Genomic DNA, 17459 nt, shown 5'->3' on the forward strand with positions numbered 1-17459 from the left:
ATGGTGACAATCAGCGCCTCTGACTTCCGACTTAAAGGTCCTCCTCTGTCTCTTCTACAGGATGAACCCTTTCGAGGTCTTCTCTAAAGCAGCATTCTATTGTTTTGTAACAATGTTACATGCAGTCTGTGATTCTTTTTTATATTTCATTCATTGGGTTTTCTGTATGGAAGGGATCAGTGTGCTGGGTTTGTCAGTAAAATCCATCTTCTAGGAAGTCTCTTTGGTGGATACCTTCTTCTTAAGAGTGGAAATGTGGCAGGTTGGAGGTGAGACAAGACAGTATTGGCCTTCACAAAGAGGATGTTTATGTTTGATGAGAACTCTTGACAAGGTCATTTTTCAGAATTGGGGTAGAATGGCAACGTTCGGCCATCAGCCTTGGGGCAAGACCAATGGAAAAGCCCAGAAATACCGCGGCCTCAAAGACACTGGACACTCTCTGGAAAATATGCTAGATGTTTTATATGTTAGGTATATTATATGTTATAAGGGCTGACAGCTGGGCATAGAATATTGGCTGCAATAGCATTGGAGATTGACTGTTAAAATTATTGTACAAACCCCAAACCAACACTTTGGTTCCTCCTGTCCATGCGGCAGATACGTTGAGTGTTACCCCCGCATCACCGCAGCTCGGCTCCTTATATTCAGTTCAGACACAGAACAGCCTTTCCCTTAAACTAGAAACGCATGTCAGGTTGTCATAGTAACTAGTGAAGGAATTTGAAACAATGTACCAATGTGATGCCAGTGGGCAAAGAAACGCTTATAGCGAGTGAACAACATGTGTTTAAAGATTTTAGTGCCTTAGTTGGGGGGTTCCTGTCTATTTTTTTCACAGTTCCCCAGATTGTCAGCTTCTGAGCCGAGCCCCCTTTCCCTAATGTATCAGGTCGTCTTAGGCTGTCGGTTCTAGTTGTGTCGGACTCTTTCAATATATGGGGTGTAAGAAGAGATCGTTGGTGCCATATAAATAAAAGAGAATAATAATCATTGAGAGGGGATGGTGAAGTGATGGTGAAAACAGATGGTATTAGCAGTTTGGCTGATTCGGCTCCAAGAATCGTGGAATTATTTCCAAACAAGAAACATGATTTTTTTACCTCCCAAAACGTCATTCAATGGGGCAATTAAGTGCACATTGTAGGATCTTTTCTGGAAAGATGGAGACACAACAGGCCGTTGCCTCGCATCTGGTGGGACCCAACTTTCCAGCTGGACCACCAATGGAACCCGGTGGCCGCTGCTCATCCCGTTGGTTGGGTTTCCAGCAGAGCAAGTCAATGGAGGGCCCACCTACCGACGTAACAGGATGAAGTTACCCCACAGGGGTACAATGACACGAGAGTGGAGGTGGTGTGCCAAAAAAGGTCCACTACGGTCACCCCCAACCATTTACTATCTGGAACCAAGAGCGATGGAACCGTTAGTCCAAAAGCCTTGGATAAGAAGCCCTTCCTTGACCGACACACTATGTATCTCCCTCGTTTTTATACTATCATGTCATGCTCTTTTCTTACTCCCCTTTCTCCCCTCCTTTTGCTCCAGACCTTTTCTCCTCTCCTTCTCTGAATAAAGCTGTCAGAGCAGAGTTTTTGACAGACGTTTCATTTACTGTCTTCCAAACTCTATTTTAGAAGGTGAGATTTATGCTCGGCGCGCTCTGCCGTTCGCGTTTCGGCCTTCCCCCCCGGGGTCTCTTGCTTACAAAAAGTTAATGGCAAACATAACATTTTAATTACAGAGTGTGACTTTCTGCTACGTAAATGTAATTAAACCTCGATTTTTACATGAGATTTCCAGTTACAAGAAACGCTGTCTATTCCCAAATGTATCTCATTTTACTTTCCATCCACAATCAAAATAATCTCCGTCCCTTCACAATTCAGACTAATTAAACAGTTGGAGACGGGGGCCTGTTTGTTCGTTCCATAGAACATGCTTCATTTCTGACTGCGTTGTCTAGCGCCGACCTGTGCCTGCGTTTTACAAATTGGGTACCCGACGTGGGGCATCTTTATCCACCGTGGACGGCTCGGGGGTCCGCGTCAGCATTTCCAGATCTGAGATCGGGTGCTGAACGTTCAGCGGAGGAGCGCAATGCCATGTCCTTAAACTGCAACCCTTGCCAGGCTGCCTAAAAAAAGGAGCCCGGTGTAACCCTACGGAAAGTTACCCCTCTTCCTAAACCAACGAATAGGACAGCAGTGCTGAACACGTAAGATTAGAATTGTGATTAGCCTAAGAAATTATTTTAAAAAAAAAAATATATATATATATATTTACTAATTTTAATAGAGAATCATTGTAGATTATTGGCGATTTCTAAATAAAATAATACTAACGGTTCAGAGAATGCCGACGCACTTCGCTTCGCCCTCTTGTGATCTCTCCGGGAGGGGGGTCTTCTCGGGATCATTCTGTAAAAATGCTTTGGTTCGTCTTGTTTTGATTATCGAGGTCACAGAATTACGCAATAATATCATGTTAAGGTTTTCACTAAAGTAGCAGTATTTCTTACCATTATTTACGGGAGCGTCGCCAGGAGCCCAAAATCCGCAACATCAAGAACCGGGACAAACGAGGAGAAGCGGGGGGTTTGGTCTCTTAACCGAGAAGTGAAAAAAATAAACAGCTACGGACGTCACTTGGGGAACCAGAACGACTCCGACATTTCTCTGCTTCTTTGATGTGGAATTATTGTCACCAGAAAATATTGGCTTCCACTTCTAAAGACAAACCGTGGGGTCTGTCCAAGTGCGTTGAGTCATTTTTGGCAGCAATGTTAATTTGTTACTTTCGGAACGTTCCCCCCCGAGGTGACTTGGTACGGCCTGGATGTTGGAGATGTTGGGTAAATGTCTACTGGATGGTGACAATTCTGGGAGTCACATTATTACCCCCGCAGAGCTTTGAGTGAGAACATTGGGAATATGAACCCCCCCAGACACACAGTTACCCATCTATTAATGAGAGGCATCTATTCATGTTCTCACAGCTTTGTACCCCAGCACTTGGACGGTTAATACCATTTGCTGCACCTGCACCTGCGCAGACCACCAGCAGAGAAGGGGTTCATTAGCCGGCTCGCACCTGGGTAACGTCTCTTCTCATCACATATGAAATATTATGAGCGGATAAAGACCACGGAACGCACAGCGTGTCTGGCCCCTGCGGGCCGCTCTGTGTTATATTATATACAGCGTTCGCACCTCCTCCTCTTCCACTTTCACACATTTATTTATTTTCCTGGGGCTTCTTCTTCTTCTCTCAGTTTGAGGAACGAACCTCTACGTCCTTCCGAGGGGGGCTCTGTGTTTTGGGGTCTGCGCAGGTGGCCTCGATCCCCGTCACGCATTCACAGAATCAACGGTCTCAGACCTTATATTTATTACACATATTTATTACAGCAAAGCTATTTGTCGCCCGGCGATTGTATAAAAGTAAGCAGATGCATCGTCACGGGGCAGACAATTATTTCCCCCCCGAGTACAAAAATTACACGGGTAACTATGTTGCAGTAATGAGTCCTCTTTTTTTGTGATGAGAATAATGACGGATGATGCGGATGTCAGTCTGTCCATTTGGACCCAGAGTCGCCGTGTAGATCACAGATACGGGAGGAGGCAGGACGAGCATGAACAGGTTAACGACAAAGTCAATGACCGGGGGAACGAGGTCGTTATCTGTAAACATTTATTGGGGACCAGAACCTTTATCCCCCATTAGAGGTCTCCCGAGGTCACCTTTACGGCTGGAGGGGGTGGCCTGGAGTCTGACGCCGGTGGGGCAGAAATTAGAGTTTGTTGACCTGACCGTCCGATTAAACGCGAGGACGCCACGAACGCTCTTAGGTTGTTGTTTCTGTTTAAATGTAAATAAGAAATAGTTTAGGAATTACTTTCTGACTTGATGGGGTTGAGAAGGTGTTTCGGGGTCTAATCAGTCACATCCTTAGAAAGATAAAGTGGAAAGATTTGAAGAATGATACAATTTTTGAAAATGGTCTTATCTCCATAGCAACCAAGGACAGGTTTCGGCAGCTTCCCGCTGTCCTTAACTACCCCTCGCGCACCATAGCAACCCTCACTGCGCCCCAACAGCCCAGAACACCCTAAAAACAAACTTGTAGCCCGCTGTGGACCCTGCGCTCGATCCGTACGAAAAGGTTCATAATCTTAAACTTTAAATGCCGTGTAAAATACGCGTCTCGCGCCTTCATTTGGTAATCAAAGAATGTAAGAAGCGCTGCAAGAATTGTCCCTATATATATATAAATATACATATAATTATTATTAAAAAGTAATAGTAATAATTAAAATGTAATAAAGTTATATAAAATTATTAAAGGTAATAATGATTATGATAATAATAATACTGATAATAATAATACTGTTGCTAATACTAATAATAATAGTATTATAAATAAAATGATAAAATCATATTAAAAATAATAATAATTAAAATGTATAATATAATTATATAAAATTATTAAAGGTAATAATGATTATAATAATAATACTGATAATAATAATACTGTTGCTAATACTAATAATAATAGTATTATAAATAAAATGATAAAATCATATTAAAAATAATAATAATAATTAAAATCTAATTATATAAAATTATTAAAGGTAATAATGGTGATGATAATAATAATAATACTAAAAATAATACTACTGCGGCTACTTCTACAAATAATAATAATAGTATTATAATTACAATGTATATTATTATATAACACATTATTAAATGTGGTAATAATAATAATATTAATAATTGTATGTGCATTTACGGATAGGGGACAGGCGACAGAAGGAAGGAAGGTCAGCAGTCAATGTTCTCCAGTTACTTTGTTATTCTTTTTTACACAAGAAGCAAGCATTTGGGGTTTTTATATATTAATATTTTGGGAGTATATTAAAGGAGATGAATAAGAGCTCGGTAACCACCCCACCCAACTAATTAGATGTCATTTATTGGAAAGAACCGGCAGAAAAGCTTCAGAGGGAAGAAATCCTGACACCGAAATTAGACATTTGCAGCCTTTTCCTAAGCGGACCGTCTGATTGGGGTTGATGGCGGTTGCCATAGAGATCTCAATCCTTGTTGACATTTCCAGTTATTGATAAAGCTTTGTTATGGCGGCTGAGCCCGTCTTATTTTGAAGATTACTTGGCATAAAATGAAATTGGATCAGTGCATCGCGTTCCCCCGTTCTGGATCATTTCTGAATAATAATAATAATAATAAAATAACGATAATAATAATAACTCCGGAGGAGCTGCGAGGAGCCGCGGACTGGACATCCTTCTCATTTGGAGAGTATTGTAACCACTTTGTAATATGTAAAAATATTTTTTTCTTTTTACCAGAATGGGAGATAAATAACTTTTTTTTAAATTTTGGTTTGAGTTTATTCCACTTTTAATATTCACCACCACAGGCTGACAACACCGATTCCCATTTATTTTACTAGAAGTAACTTAAATGTGTTTGGTGTTCTTCTTCGAAGTATCAGCTATTTTTCTTGGACGTAAGAGAGAGTTATCCTTTTTTTTTTAGCCAAATTACCTTGGAATAAAGAATTCCTGAAATGACCATTTATAATTTGTCTGTAATACCGAGATAGAAGAAACAAATGGGACCCATTAGTAAGAGATTCGGTAGAAACATTTGTAGCTGAACCAGGGGATTCGGATTCTGGGTTATTGTAACCGTTCCAAATATATTCCGGTTCTGCCGCATCGATGAGCAAATTCCAAAACAAATCTTAGAATTTTTTAATTTCAAAAAAAGTATATTTGTTATAATTTAGACTCAAAATCTGTTTTCTGGTCTCCACCTCCCCGCTCTTTGGGTTAAAGTCATTTCTTTGGAAGCTATTAGAACCTGGAAGAATTTAGTAGAAAGAAACCCAGAACCTGCCGGCAGATCGGCCCCATCCGGCCCCCGGCTAGTCGCCCGTTTCTCCTGCCGTAAAGACTCAAACCTTAATCAGTCGTTGGTCTCGTCTTAGATTCAGGAGCCGTATGTCTATCCCATGCATGTTTAAATCCAATCACTATATTTATTTATTCTGCAATGTTTTTCTGCATATGAAATATTGGGGAAATTATTTTAGTGGAAAAAAATAAAAACAAGATAAAACTACCAGTTTAAGATGGTAATAAACAGAAAAAAAAGAAACAGCCTGTAAAGATTATCAATAAAAAAATTGTTTCATTATTCATAATTTTAGCGAGGAGCATTTAATTGTCACATAAAAGCAGGCACTGATTGGCTGTTGCCATAGAGGCTTAAAGAAAGTTTTTGGTTTTTTTTAAATGTCTGTGCGGTTTTTATGTTACAAAACTTTCAGAGAAAAGAAATAAAATGACAGATCTCCTCTCAGAAGATGCAATAAATGTTAAACGGCGGCTTAAAATACTATATATTGATCGCCATATCCCTAAAGTAATGGAGGGGCATTCGATAAAACGCTCACCTAAGGGGAAACCGTGTGCAATGTTTGGTCAGATTTAACATCCCCACCCCCCCAAAAAAAGGAAGTTTACGGAAACGAGGTACGACTCGCTGACGTCGGCACTTTTAGCGGATAAATAGCACTTTACGATGTGAGCGCAGTACAAAGAAAAACACAAAGGATCCTTTCTGTATCATGGCAAAGAGGGTTATTATTGTTCAACCCCATACAGTACTTCAGCATATTTTTTTTTTTTTTTTTTTTTTTTAAGATTTAAAAAGCAAAGAGTTACAAAACCGTTTGCAATGAACTGGAAATAGAAAAGATAGCGATTTTTTATGTTTTTTTTTTTCTTTAAATTCCATTATATAGTACACAGTATAAATTACAGAGTATTCCCGATGCACAAACGCATCTGCCTAACATTTATCAAATGTAACGCTTGTGTCTTTGTGTCACGTCTTGGTAAAGTCTTTCACGGAGTGGCTCGGCATCTCCTCGCCCCCCCCGGGAGGTTACGTGTGACAGTGTTCCAAGTCTGGGACGCTGCTGTTGTTACAGTATCTCAAGTTATTGGGGATGTGACAGTCTGTATAAGCGATGCCCCCATTTGGGGCGTATATGGGCTGCAGTCTGTAACCTCCTTTAAGGAGCTGGTCATTGTTTAAGGAGACGATCTGGAAGCTTGTTTCCGTTATCTCCAGGATAGAGTTGTCCTTCTTGGTGCCCGCTTCGCAGTAGTCGTCTTTCCGGCGCCCGCGGTTGTATTTCCATTTCTGGGATGTGTAACGACCCTTTTTGTGCATGTGCCAGCAGAAGATGCTGAGGAGGACAACGAGTACAATGATGACAGCCCCCCCGATGAGTCCCGCCAGCAGAAACGGGGAGCCCATGCCCTGTGTTGTGGGTTGCTCGTGGCTGGAGGGGCTGTTACTACCGTTATTTAAGAGCGAGGACTTTGTGGTGGCCTCCGCGCAGACGGTCTCTTCACCCGCTCGATAGTTGTTAAAAGCATCCAGGTGGACCAAGCAAATCCTGTACGTGGACTTGGGCTCTAAGTTGGTAACGCTCAGGTGCTGTTTCTCCCCACTAACCACCCGCTCGTGGACTATACCCTCCACCAAACTGTGTCCCATTTTAACCCAAGTGAGCTTATAGGAGATCACGGAGAGGGAGGACAGCCAGCTGACCTGGATGCAGGTGTCATTAACAAAATGAATGAAGAGTTGGAGTCGCTCTCGCGTTGGTGGGGTGACCTTCTCAACGACAACCTCCGGGTCAGGCACGGTAGGGGGTATGGAAGGGGTGGGCGTTGGAACGGTTGTTACTTCTGTGGGTGTAGGGACTAACAGAGTAGGGAGATATGTGGTCGGAGGCAACGTTGGAGGAACAGGAGTAGTAGGTGGCAATCCAGGGGTGGTCGTCGGACAAGATAAGAGATTCACGTTGAGTTCCCTCACGGCCATTCCCCTGAAATGCTCCGGCGCCTGACACATGAAAGCGCGAACATTGATTGCTGCTGGAAGAGATTTTAACCATTCCGTAACCCACCGAATGCTGCAATCGCAGTACCAGGGGTTGTTTCGGGCAGTTAACTGCTTCAGGTTGGTGAGGTTATCAAAGACTCCTTTTGTTAACATTTGAAGACGGTTGTTGGAAATGTCCAATCTCTCGAGCTTGTGCAGATTGGCAAAGGCTGACACCGGTATGTGGTTGATTTGGTTGTCTTGTAGGTTCAGCTTTACCAAAAAAGTGCCCTGGAGATCGGTTGGAGGACTGGTCAGAGAATTACGTACCATGGAAAATTCCTTGAGTTTGGGTAGATGGCTAAAGGTGCCATGCGCAATCCCTTTGTTGGTGAGGAGATTGCCGTCCAAAATTAAGCGTTCCAGATCGGTGATATTTTGGAAGGCCAGTTCGGAAATGGTGGCGATGCGGTTTTCATCCAACCTTAACTCTTGTAAACCTAACGGAAGGCCCACCGGCACGCTGCTCAAGTGGTTTTTGGACAAGAACAGCAGCTTGAGGCTAATGGCTTCCCGAAACGCACCGTCCTCCACCCCAACCGTGGAGATAGAGTTGTCGTCTAAGTGCAGTTCTTCCAGCTTGAGCAGCTGTGCTAACGCCACCCTCGAAATAGTCTGAATGTTATTTTCCTGGAGATGGAGAACTCTAATGTTCTTAGGAAGGTTCATGGGGAACTCGTCCAGCTGGTTGCCGTACAGGTAAACGGTGTGCACCGACTGGACGTTATGCAGCTCCGCGGGGAACCCGGCGTTATTAATTTGGTTGTTGTGGAGGTAAAGGACCGTTACGCCCTCCGGTATTCCAAGAGGCACTGAGGTTAAACTCCGCTCGTTGCAGTAGACAAAGTTCCGATCGCAGCGGCACACGCTGGGACACGCCAGGGATTGGGATATATGCATGGAGACCCCCAGCCAAAATACAACCCAGGGTTTTAAGAAAGACGCCCAGTCCTTGGGCCACAAGACTGTCCGCTGGCCCATTTCTGGTTTACAAAAAATAAAAGGCCCTCGGGAAAACGGGAGGTGCAAAAGGAATCGCAGAGTGCAAAACTCAGCATTTACTGTGCTTCTGTCCAGCCATCGGGCAATCGGCAGGATCCTCGCAGATAACGTAATCCTGTTAAGGTGGCTGCTCCTGACTCGCATGTCACTGCGCCGGCAGACTCCCCCGGCAGCGCCGAATATCCGCCGGAGCTTTTCTGGAGCTTGCTTCAGACGCAGGCGGAGGGCTCGGTGAATTCCAGGTCAACCAGGGAGAAGTCTTTTTAGATTTGTGTGTCGTCTGACTCGGCGGCGTCTTCACCCCATCCGCTTTACTCTCGGACTGAGCGTCCTGCAGGAGATACAAGAGAAACGGCCCATCAACATCCGATTCACACAACATTAAAAACAACCGCAATCGTTTGCACCAAAAAGCACTTTGTTTAACACATCCACACCCTGACCTTCCTGAACTTTTTTCAGTCTTGAAGCACCAGTGATCAAGCATTAGATTGTGAATTACTTTTTTTTGTTATAAGATTCCTGATTTCTTAGGCTGGACTAAACTAAGAAGCCCAGATATTTAAATAATGTTGAGATACCCCTATACCTCCCCCCCCCCCGCCAACTATTTACATTTAAACATTATATACATACGTGTAACATACATACAATAACTAAAAAGGTTTTAAAAATATAGTTTTGGAAAAGGCTCATAAAACTCTCCGGATGGGGGTTCTCCTGCTCTTTGTTTTACGAGCCCTTCCATTGAACTCGTCAGGGGGGCCGGTGAGCTCTGTCTGGCTTAATAAGGGGGGGTTTAAGGCTGCGAAGCCCCAGAGCCGGAACCAATCTGACCCCTCCGCCGCGAAGTGGAAAATATTAGCCGTGCCACGAGGCCACGTGGATTGCAGTGGTTGGGGACAGCTTGGCTCTGTGGCAGATGATGCGAGAGCGCAGAGAGACATCCGTTAACTGGATTACGGCCCTGACTTGGTTCTGACTGTGACAGTTTATCCTTCTTAGCGCTCTCGGCTTTGGGTCGCCGTTCGCCGGGGCAGAGTTTGTGGGCTGAATCTCGATGGATCTGCCAGACTGCGTAACAGATGCCCCCAGCGCCCGTCAATTGGTCTTAACGCTTTCCAGACATGAAAGATATTACGATCTTCTGGGGGTGCGTCATGCAGATCCCCGGGCAGGAGAGAGATTTATCTGACGAGGAGCAGGGGAATCGGGCACCGCATACCCCCCCCCCGGTGGAGAATTAGAATGGCCTCTCTGGGCAGCCCCTGCCTCTTATTTCAGCTAACGTTTTATCTTCCAACATAACACCTACTGGGGTAGCTTTTGTCCAGGAGTGTAAAATGTGGGGTAAAACCTACATAATTGGGGATTATTTGTAAAACTTGCCTCCTGGCTGCTCTGGGGCCAGAATGGTTTTGTTTTTTGGGTTATTTTCTGTAGACTCGGTCTTGCCTCCTCTGGCAGGAGGTCTAATCCTGTCCATTTTGTGCCACAAACAAGACCCACGCGGTGAACGTCTCCCGCTCCTTGCGCTGACCTTGTCTTCGGTCGGTAAATGGCCCAAAACGTATCTGTGGAATATCCGCCTGATAAAAACCCGACCTACCCGGAGGACTCGAGCGAAGGAGCCGTTCAGAGAAAGAGCGTTTGGAGATCTTGGATGTCTTCTCCATTTTTCCATTAGGTTTAACAGAAAGAGGCAAAGTCTTTAATTTACTTAAATCAGCGTTTACTCGGCACCCTATAGAGAATCGCTCCATATGATGAGTGCCAGGTGATCATCTAACATATGTTCACATGTATAACGGGGGGGGTAATTAGGTGACTCCGCACACCGATCGCTAGTGATCTACCCCAGAATCCCGGCGGAGACCTCTGGTTTACGAGGGGTTGCGTTATTTGGTGGTGGAGAGGCAGGAGGGGGTGGCATACGGGGTTTTCAATGCATGGATCAAGGTCACGAAGAGTTCTCTGTGAAGCATCTACCCCACAAGTGCCTCAGAGGGTCACCCGGCTCAGGGCAAAGCGATAGATTAGCGAAACGCGCGTGTGCTTTCAGTTACAAGTTCATAAAACTTTCAGCCCTCCTCGAAGCCTCCGTTTGGAGGCCACCTCCAGTCCGGCTTCATAAACCGAGGTCATTAAAATCTCAGCATAGAAAATCGAAATTGTCAGTAAGCACCACGGATCGTTTTAAGCAACTGCAGAGACAAATCTAATAAGAGATTTTACGGCTTTAGAGCCGACGCTGGAATGACAATTTAGCTTTCACAAGGGCTTTCAGACGTTGGCCGGGAAATATCCTCGCTTTAAGCAGAGCGCTTACCAAACCCGGCATTTTGTTTGCTCTGAAGAACAATGTATCGGAGAGCGCGTCCGCGGCCCTGCCGGGTTACATTGTATCAACCACTCAAAGCGCACAATGGGACAGATTCTGAAATCCTTTCGGGCAACTTCCCCGTCAGTCATCTCGATGTCCTCCTGAAATGAGACCCCAAACTGAAACGTGACCCCCCGCAACCCTGTTCTTAGAAATTATCATTCAGGGAGCTGAGAACAAGCAGGGAGATTAGCAGAACGAGAGAGAAAAAAAGGGGACAATGCTGGATGGAGGGAAGAGAAATGCATACAGAGAATAGCAGATAAGGAGGGGAGAACAAAAGAGAGAGGAGAAAGGCAGGAAGGAGGACAGAGAGAGAGAGAGAGAGAGAGAGAGAGAGAGAGAGAGAGAGAGAGAGAGAGAGAGAGAGAGAGGAATGATAGAAGAGGCAGGATGGAGGAGAGGGAGAGAGAGAGAGAGAGAGAGAGAGAGAAAGAGAAAGAGAGAGAGAGAGGGGAATGTTAGAAGAGGCAGGATGGAGGAGAGGGAAAGAGAGAAAGAAGGGCTGACAGAATAGGTAGGATGGAGGAGAGGAGGAGAGAGAGAGAAGGGCTGATAGAAGAGGTAAGTTGGTCTCGTCTTAGATTCAGGAGCCGTATGTCTATCCCTCTACCACCTCTGCTGGGAGGCTCTTCCATTTATTTGCCACCCTCTCAGTAAAGTAAAACTTCCTTCCATTAAAGGAAAACAGAACTCCTTGCATTGTGGATACAGAGGTTAAAAAAGACACCCAAAAGCAGGAGCCGGCGGACAGCTCTGAGTCACAGCGCGCCGCTATTATCTGCCTGCTTCTGGCAGTACCGTTAAAATGACAAACAATGTGGCGGCAGCTCGTATTAATTCTAAGTCATCTCTGTGCTCAGCAGCGTGTTTAATCTTTATGTACATTAATATATACATAACTGTCTGGAGTAATCTTTCACAGTATTAGAGGACACGGGATAACTCCGTATTACAGAGAGGCTGGCGGGGAGAAAACCTATTCATTCCACCGCGTGGCAATCTGATTGCCGAACCGACGGGCTTCTAGCGGAGAGACCTGCTCTGCTCTTTGTACGCTGGTAACCGTTATTGTTTGTTACGATCCAATTCATCAATAATATTCCTAAACGTCAAACTCCAAGTGCCTGGGCCGTGGCCCCGCGCCAAGCCATTGTACGCGGCTTCCTACCCACCCAGAGCGGATTCACCCCGTGGGATGACAGAAGAGAGAAAAGGAGACAGAACAGGCTGCCACCTGCAAAAACAGAGATCGCCCAGCCGGCCGCGAGAACATTCCCATGATCCGTGTATAAGTAGACGGGAATGACGCAACGAGGGGCCCCGGGCCCAGCATAATATCAGATTCAGCCACATACAAGTGGGTTCTTTGCACTGAAAGAGTTAATGCGGCTCGAGTGCCCTACTGTCCCTTTAATCATGGAAGCTTATAAAACGGCAGCGAAAATGTCCATGAAATCTCCCAAATATATCAGATATAGATATTATTATTATATCAATAATCAAACAAAATAAAAATATGCGGCTTTAACCAATATGCGGGGGGTGAATCAGGCTTGACCCTCGTGGCCCCTAAGGGCTGGTTACTCTTTGCCCCCTGGTCTATTACCGTACTGCCCATTGGGGATAATAAAGTTTAATGAATAAACTGTGAAAAGGCATTTTTTACCATTAACCCCGTATTCCAAACCAACTCAGGGGGTGAGAATGCAGCAAAGCACCCCCCCCCGCTCACCCCCCCCCAGTAAATAAACTCCATTAGTGGGTTAAATCACAGATAGGGCTCGTTGCCCCGGGCAGAGGTCGGTTTCGTTATTTAGAGCGTTATTATGATAAATACGGGAACAAGGAGCGTATATTTCAGGACATTAAATCTGTTTACATTACATAGGGATTTAGCGCGCCGTCAGCAAAGTGACCAGCAGGTGGCAGCAGAGCAATGCTCCCAGCCCCGCGACGTTCTACGGACTTATCAATAATACAAATAAACCGGATTCCAGACATCCCGAAACATTACAAACCTCCTTAAATCCTTCAAAATCTATACAATTATTCCACAGCATAAAGACAGAACCCGCCGGCAGATCGGCCTCATCCGGCCCCCGTCTAGTCGCCCCTTTCTCCTGCTGTAAAGACTCAAACCTTAATCAGTCGTTGGCCTCGTCTTAGATTCAGGAGTCATATGTCTGTCCCATGCATGTTTAATACCCTCGCTGTATTACCCTCTACCACTTCTGCTGGGAGGCTGTTCCACTTATCTACCACCCTCTCAGTAAAGTAAAACTTCCTTCCATCCCATCTCAGTCTCTCTAGTGTTAGATTCGGGTCTCTTTTTGTAACTTTTCTCCTCCTTTGAAATAAATTCCCTCCTGTACTTTGTTAAATCCCTTTCTGTATTAAAATGTCTCTCCCCATCTCTCGTCTCTCTCTTTTCTCTCCCCCGTCTCTCTTTTCTCCTTTTTTCTCCCCATCTCTCTCCCCTGATCATTTTTATCCCGCAAACCGTTCCCTATTTCCTCCTTTGTACTCTCTCTCCGGAATGTCCGCATCCTTCTGGAGGTCTCCAGTACGGTACCAACTACTCTAGGAGAGATCTGTGACATGGGCCGCCGGGGGTTAAAATGATTAAACACAGATACATCCGAATGCGGGTGGCGCGGCCATTGTTTTGATGGCCGTATTGCGGGTCTCCTGACGGGACGTCACAAAAGAAGCGTCACTTTGCTGAACACGAGTCCGCGCCTTGATTAATTAGCAGATATGGCTACCGGCGAGAGCCGGGGGGGGCGTTTGACGGCGTGACAGGCGTTTGTCTGATGAAGATTTAGAGGGATTACAGCGACTCTCGCAAATTGTGTTTCTGCCGATCGGCGGATCTGTCACCGGGCATCGAGAGGCTGCAGACGATAATTACCCCGAGAGGGGTTTAAAGAACTGACATCTCCGGCGTCCTCAAATCTGCATTCTTTCTATGGAAAAGACCCCTATAAAGACCCCGCTCTGCCCCGTCGCAGAGAACCCCCTCTTTGGGCTCCGTCCCCCTCCGGTCACCAGAGCTGTATCTGCGGGGGGGGGGGTATGTTTGTAATCAGCGAGGTCGTTAGAATGCGAGGCGGAAAGGAAAGGTTTTAATCCCGGAGTGATTGTTTCGATGTTATCTTGTGTGTAAAACTCATTACGGCAGCGTGCAAGCCGGGGCTCGTCGGGGATCAGATTACGGCGCCGGAGAAAAGTGGAACAGGCGGCGGCCGGAGAAAAGGCGTTTAGGTGATCGTCGTCCCTTTATTACTGACTAGGAGGTTTCGTTAGAGACCGACGATCTCCGGCACTACAGGCGTCACATCGGCGGGACCCAAAAAGGGGTTCATCCACCGAAGGGCAGACACCGCGCCGCACGACACGCCGTCCAATCAGAGTGCTAAAAAACAGCCAGGGGCATCAGTAGGGTCGGTGTCGCCCCCATAGACCTCCTTACGTACCAGACCACATAAACACAAGGACACAAATACACAGTCACACAAGCATACACAGTTATATGCACACAATCTCATACAGTTACATACAATCACGCACATACATAATCACACACACAGACACACAGTCTCAATCTCATACAGTTACATACACACACATACACAATCTGATACACACACACACAGTTACACTCATGCACACACATACACAATCTGATACACACACACACAGTTACACTCATGCACACACATACACAATCTCATACACTCACACATACGGTTACATACACTCATGCACACACATACACAATCTGATACACACACACACAGTTACACTCATGCACACACATACACAATCTCATACACTCACACATACAGTTGCATACACTCATGCACACACATTCACAATCTCATACACTCACACACTAAATCACACACACAGTTTCTATCCGAGACAAACCGGTTCCAGTATACGAGTCCCATTAATCTTCTCAGATTGTGAAATGAGATTAATGTGCAAATCAGTTAATTGTAATTGAAAAAAATTGAGTTATAACTTATTGTGGCAGGTAGGGGTTTCCAGCAAAAACGGGGTTAAAATCTTTCTAAATATTTAGTGAAAAAACCTGAACAAAAATCAAAGTGGAGAAGGAGCGAGTCCCCGACTAAAGGAGAGCAAACCCCAGCGTCCACCTGCCGCTCCACAACAGCTGAAGCGGCTGCCGCTCTCCGGCCGTCGAGAGATTATTGCAAGTGGCGGCGAGAGGAGTCGCGTTCCTTCCGCCACCGGGGCAGACAATCCCGAGCCAATCACCAAGTCCTGCCGTCACTCAACGCGGCCGCGGGATCAGAGCTCGGATAGAGAGCCACATTAACAGCAATCCAGAACCCGGAAAGTGAAAGCGTTCCGGGGATCGGGGCGAAAACCTGCTTAATATCCCCGCGTGGGGCAATCAGGAGGCAATAACATAACATTCTTTATAGTAATAAAAACATTTATGCGGGAGATACAATTCATTTAATTTTGGGGGACCTTTAGAATGAGATGACCCTGAAAAAGTTATTTTTCTTAATATTTTATATATTTGTTTAATATTTATCCTTTTTTCACTATTATGTTACTATTATTATTATTATTTTAACTATTATTATTTTTTACTATTATTATTATTTTTACAATTTTTTTTTTATTTTTTTTTAGAACAGCGATTAATAAATAAATGTCTAACGAGTCACGTATTAACAGATCCAGATCCCCGCTTATGCTAATTAGCCACGCACACTCTAAAACCCCATTCCCTTCACTGCGCTAGAAATCTTCGCCGGTTTAAAAAGTTCCGACGGCCAATCAGAGATACACAATCAAACATAAAAACCCAGAACCCGCCAGCAGATCGGCCCCCATCCGGCCCCCGTCTAGTCTGCCCGTTTCTCCTGCTGTAAAGACTCAAACCTTAATCAGTCGTTGGTCTCGTCTTAGATTCAGGAGCCGAATGTCTATCCCATGCATGTTTAATACCCTCACTGTATTACCCTCTACCACCTCTGTTGGGAGGATGTTCCACTTATCTACCACCATCTTGGTAAAGTACAAATTTACAGAAATATAAACCCATATAAAATCCCCCCCCCTCCAAAAAAACAAACAAACAAGTATTCGGCAAAGTAAGGCAATGGAAGCAGAGAGAGAAGAAGAATGCTTAGACGCAGCGATATGGAGGCGTTTGGTTGGGAATATTCTCCATCCTGTAACCGAAGACTTTTTAGTTTTATTTAAAATGTATCTTGACATAGAAACATTGTAACCCCTGCAGGGCATCAGCGCTTTAACTGCCCAGCCTCCCCGTATCATACGTTACAAGTAATAATAATTCTTGGTTCTAACAGACTCGAGTCGTCAGGAGGGATTTCGAAGGTAAAGAATGAACGCGTACAAAGAATGAGCGAACAATCCTCGCCGCCCAAGAAAAGAATTCTCATTTAAAAGCTTGAATTCTGCGCTTCGTTCAGCCAATTGCCTCCCCGGCTTCTCGGCAGAGAACTTGCTAAATTGCTCCCGGAGTATGAATTATTCTGCACAATGAAGGCGCGTTTGCTTTTATACCGAGAGATCCGGGCGAAAGGCGTCTTTGGATAACATGGAGAAGCGGAGGCTTTGGTGAAGCGGCATTCGGGGCATCATTAGAACTCATCGCGAGGTTCAGGAATCCGCGGCTCCTTTATTGCGGGACTTTAGGTTATTAGCCACTCATCTGGAGTGAAATCGCGTCTTCTGCGCTCTTCATACATTATAAAGTGAAGTCGTCTGAGGACTGAAGATACGGAACCAAAAGGAGGTGCCCCCCACCACAAGCTACAGCACCTGTCCGGCACAGAATGCCAATGCACCAACGCCATGACATCAGCGCGGATTATAAAGAGCAGATGTCAGGGCCGGCTCACTGATTTATCAATACATTATACAGGGCCAGCTCACCGATTTAACTATACATTATACGGGGGGCGGCTCACTGATTTATCTATACATTATACAGGGGGCCGGCTCACTGATTTATCTATACATTATACAGGGGGCCGGCTCACTGATTTATCTATACATTATA

At 45.0% G+C, this 17459-nt stretch overlaps 1 protein-coding gene across 1 annotated transcript; it reads right to left on the minus strand.

The window, feature by feature from the left end:
- Nucleotides 1-6987: 6987 nt before the first annotated feature.
- On the minus strand, nucleotides 6988-8979 carry LOC149275919 (leucine-rich repeat transmembrane protein FLRT2-like). Its single transcript, XM_089504102.1, has one exon. The coding sequence runs from the start codon at nucleotides 8977-8979 to the stop codon at nucleotides 6988-6990; it is 1992 nt and encodes a 663-aa protein (XP_089360228.1).
- Nucleotides 8980-17459: the final 8480 nt, after the last annotated feature.

Source organism: Sceloporus occidentalis, unplaced genomic scaffold, assembly GCF_023333645.1.
Source record: "Sceloporus occidentalis isolate IW3139 unplaced genomic scaffold, rSceOcc1.0.p SCAF_256, whole genome shotgun sequence".
NCBI lineage: Eukaryota > Metazoa > Chordata > Lepidosauria > Squamata > Phrynosomatidae > Sceloporus > Sceloporus occidentalis.

Excerpts from the sequence above, each read along its gene's own strand:
- LOC149275919 (XM_089504102.1), bottom strand. The coding sequence starts at position 8,979 with ATGGGCCAGCGGACAGTCTTGTGGCCCAAGGACTGGGCGTCTTTCTTA.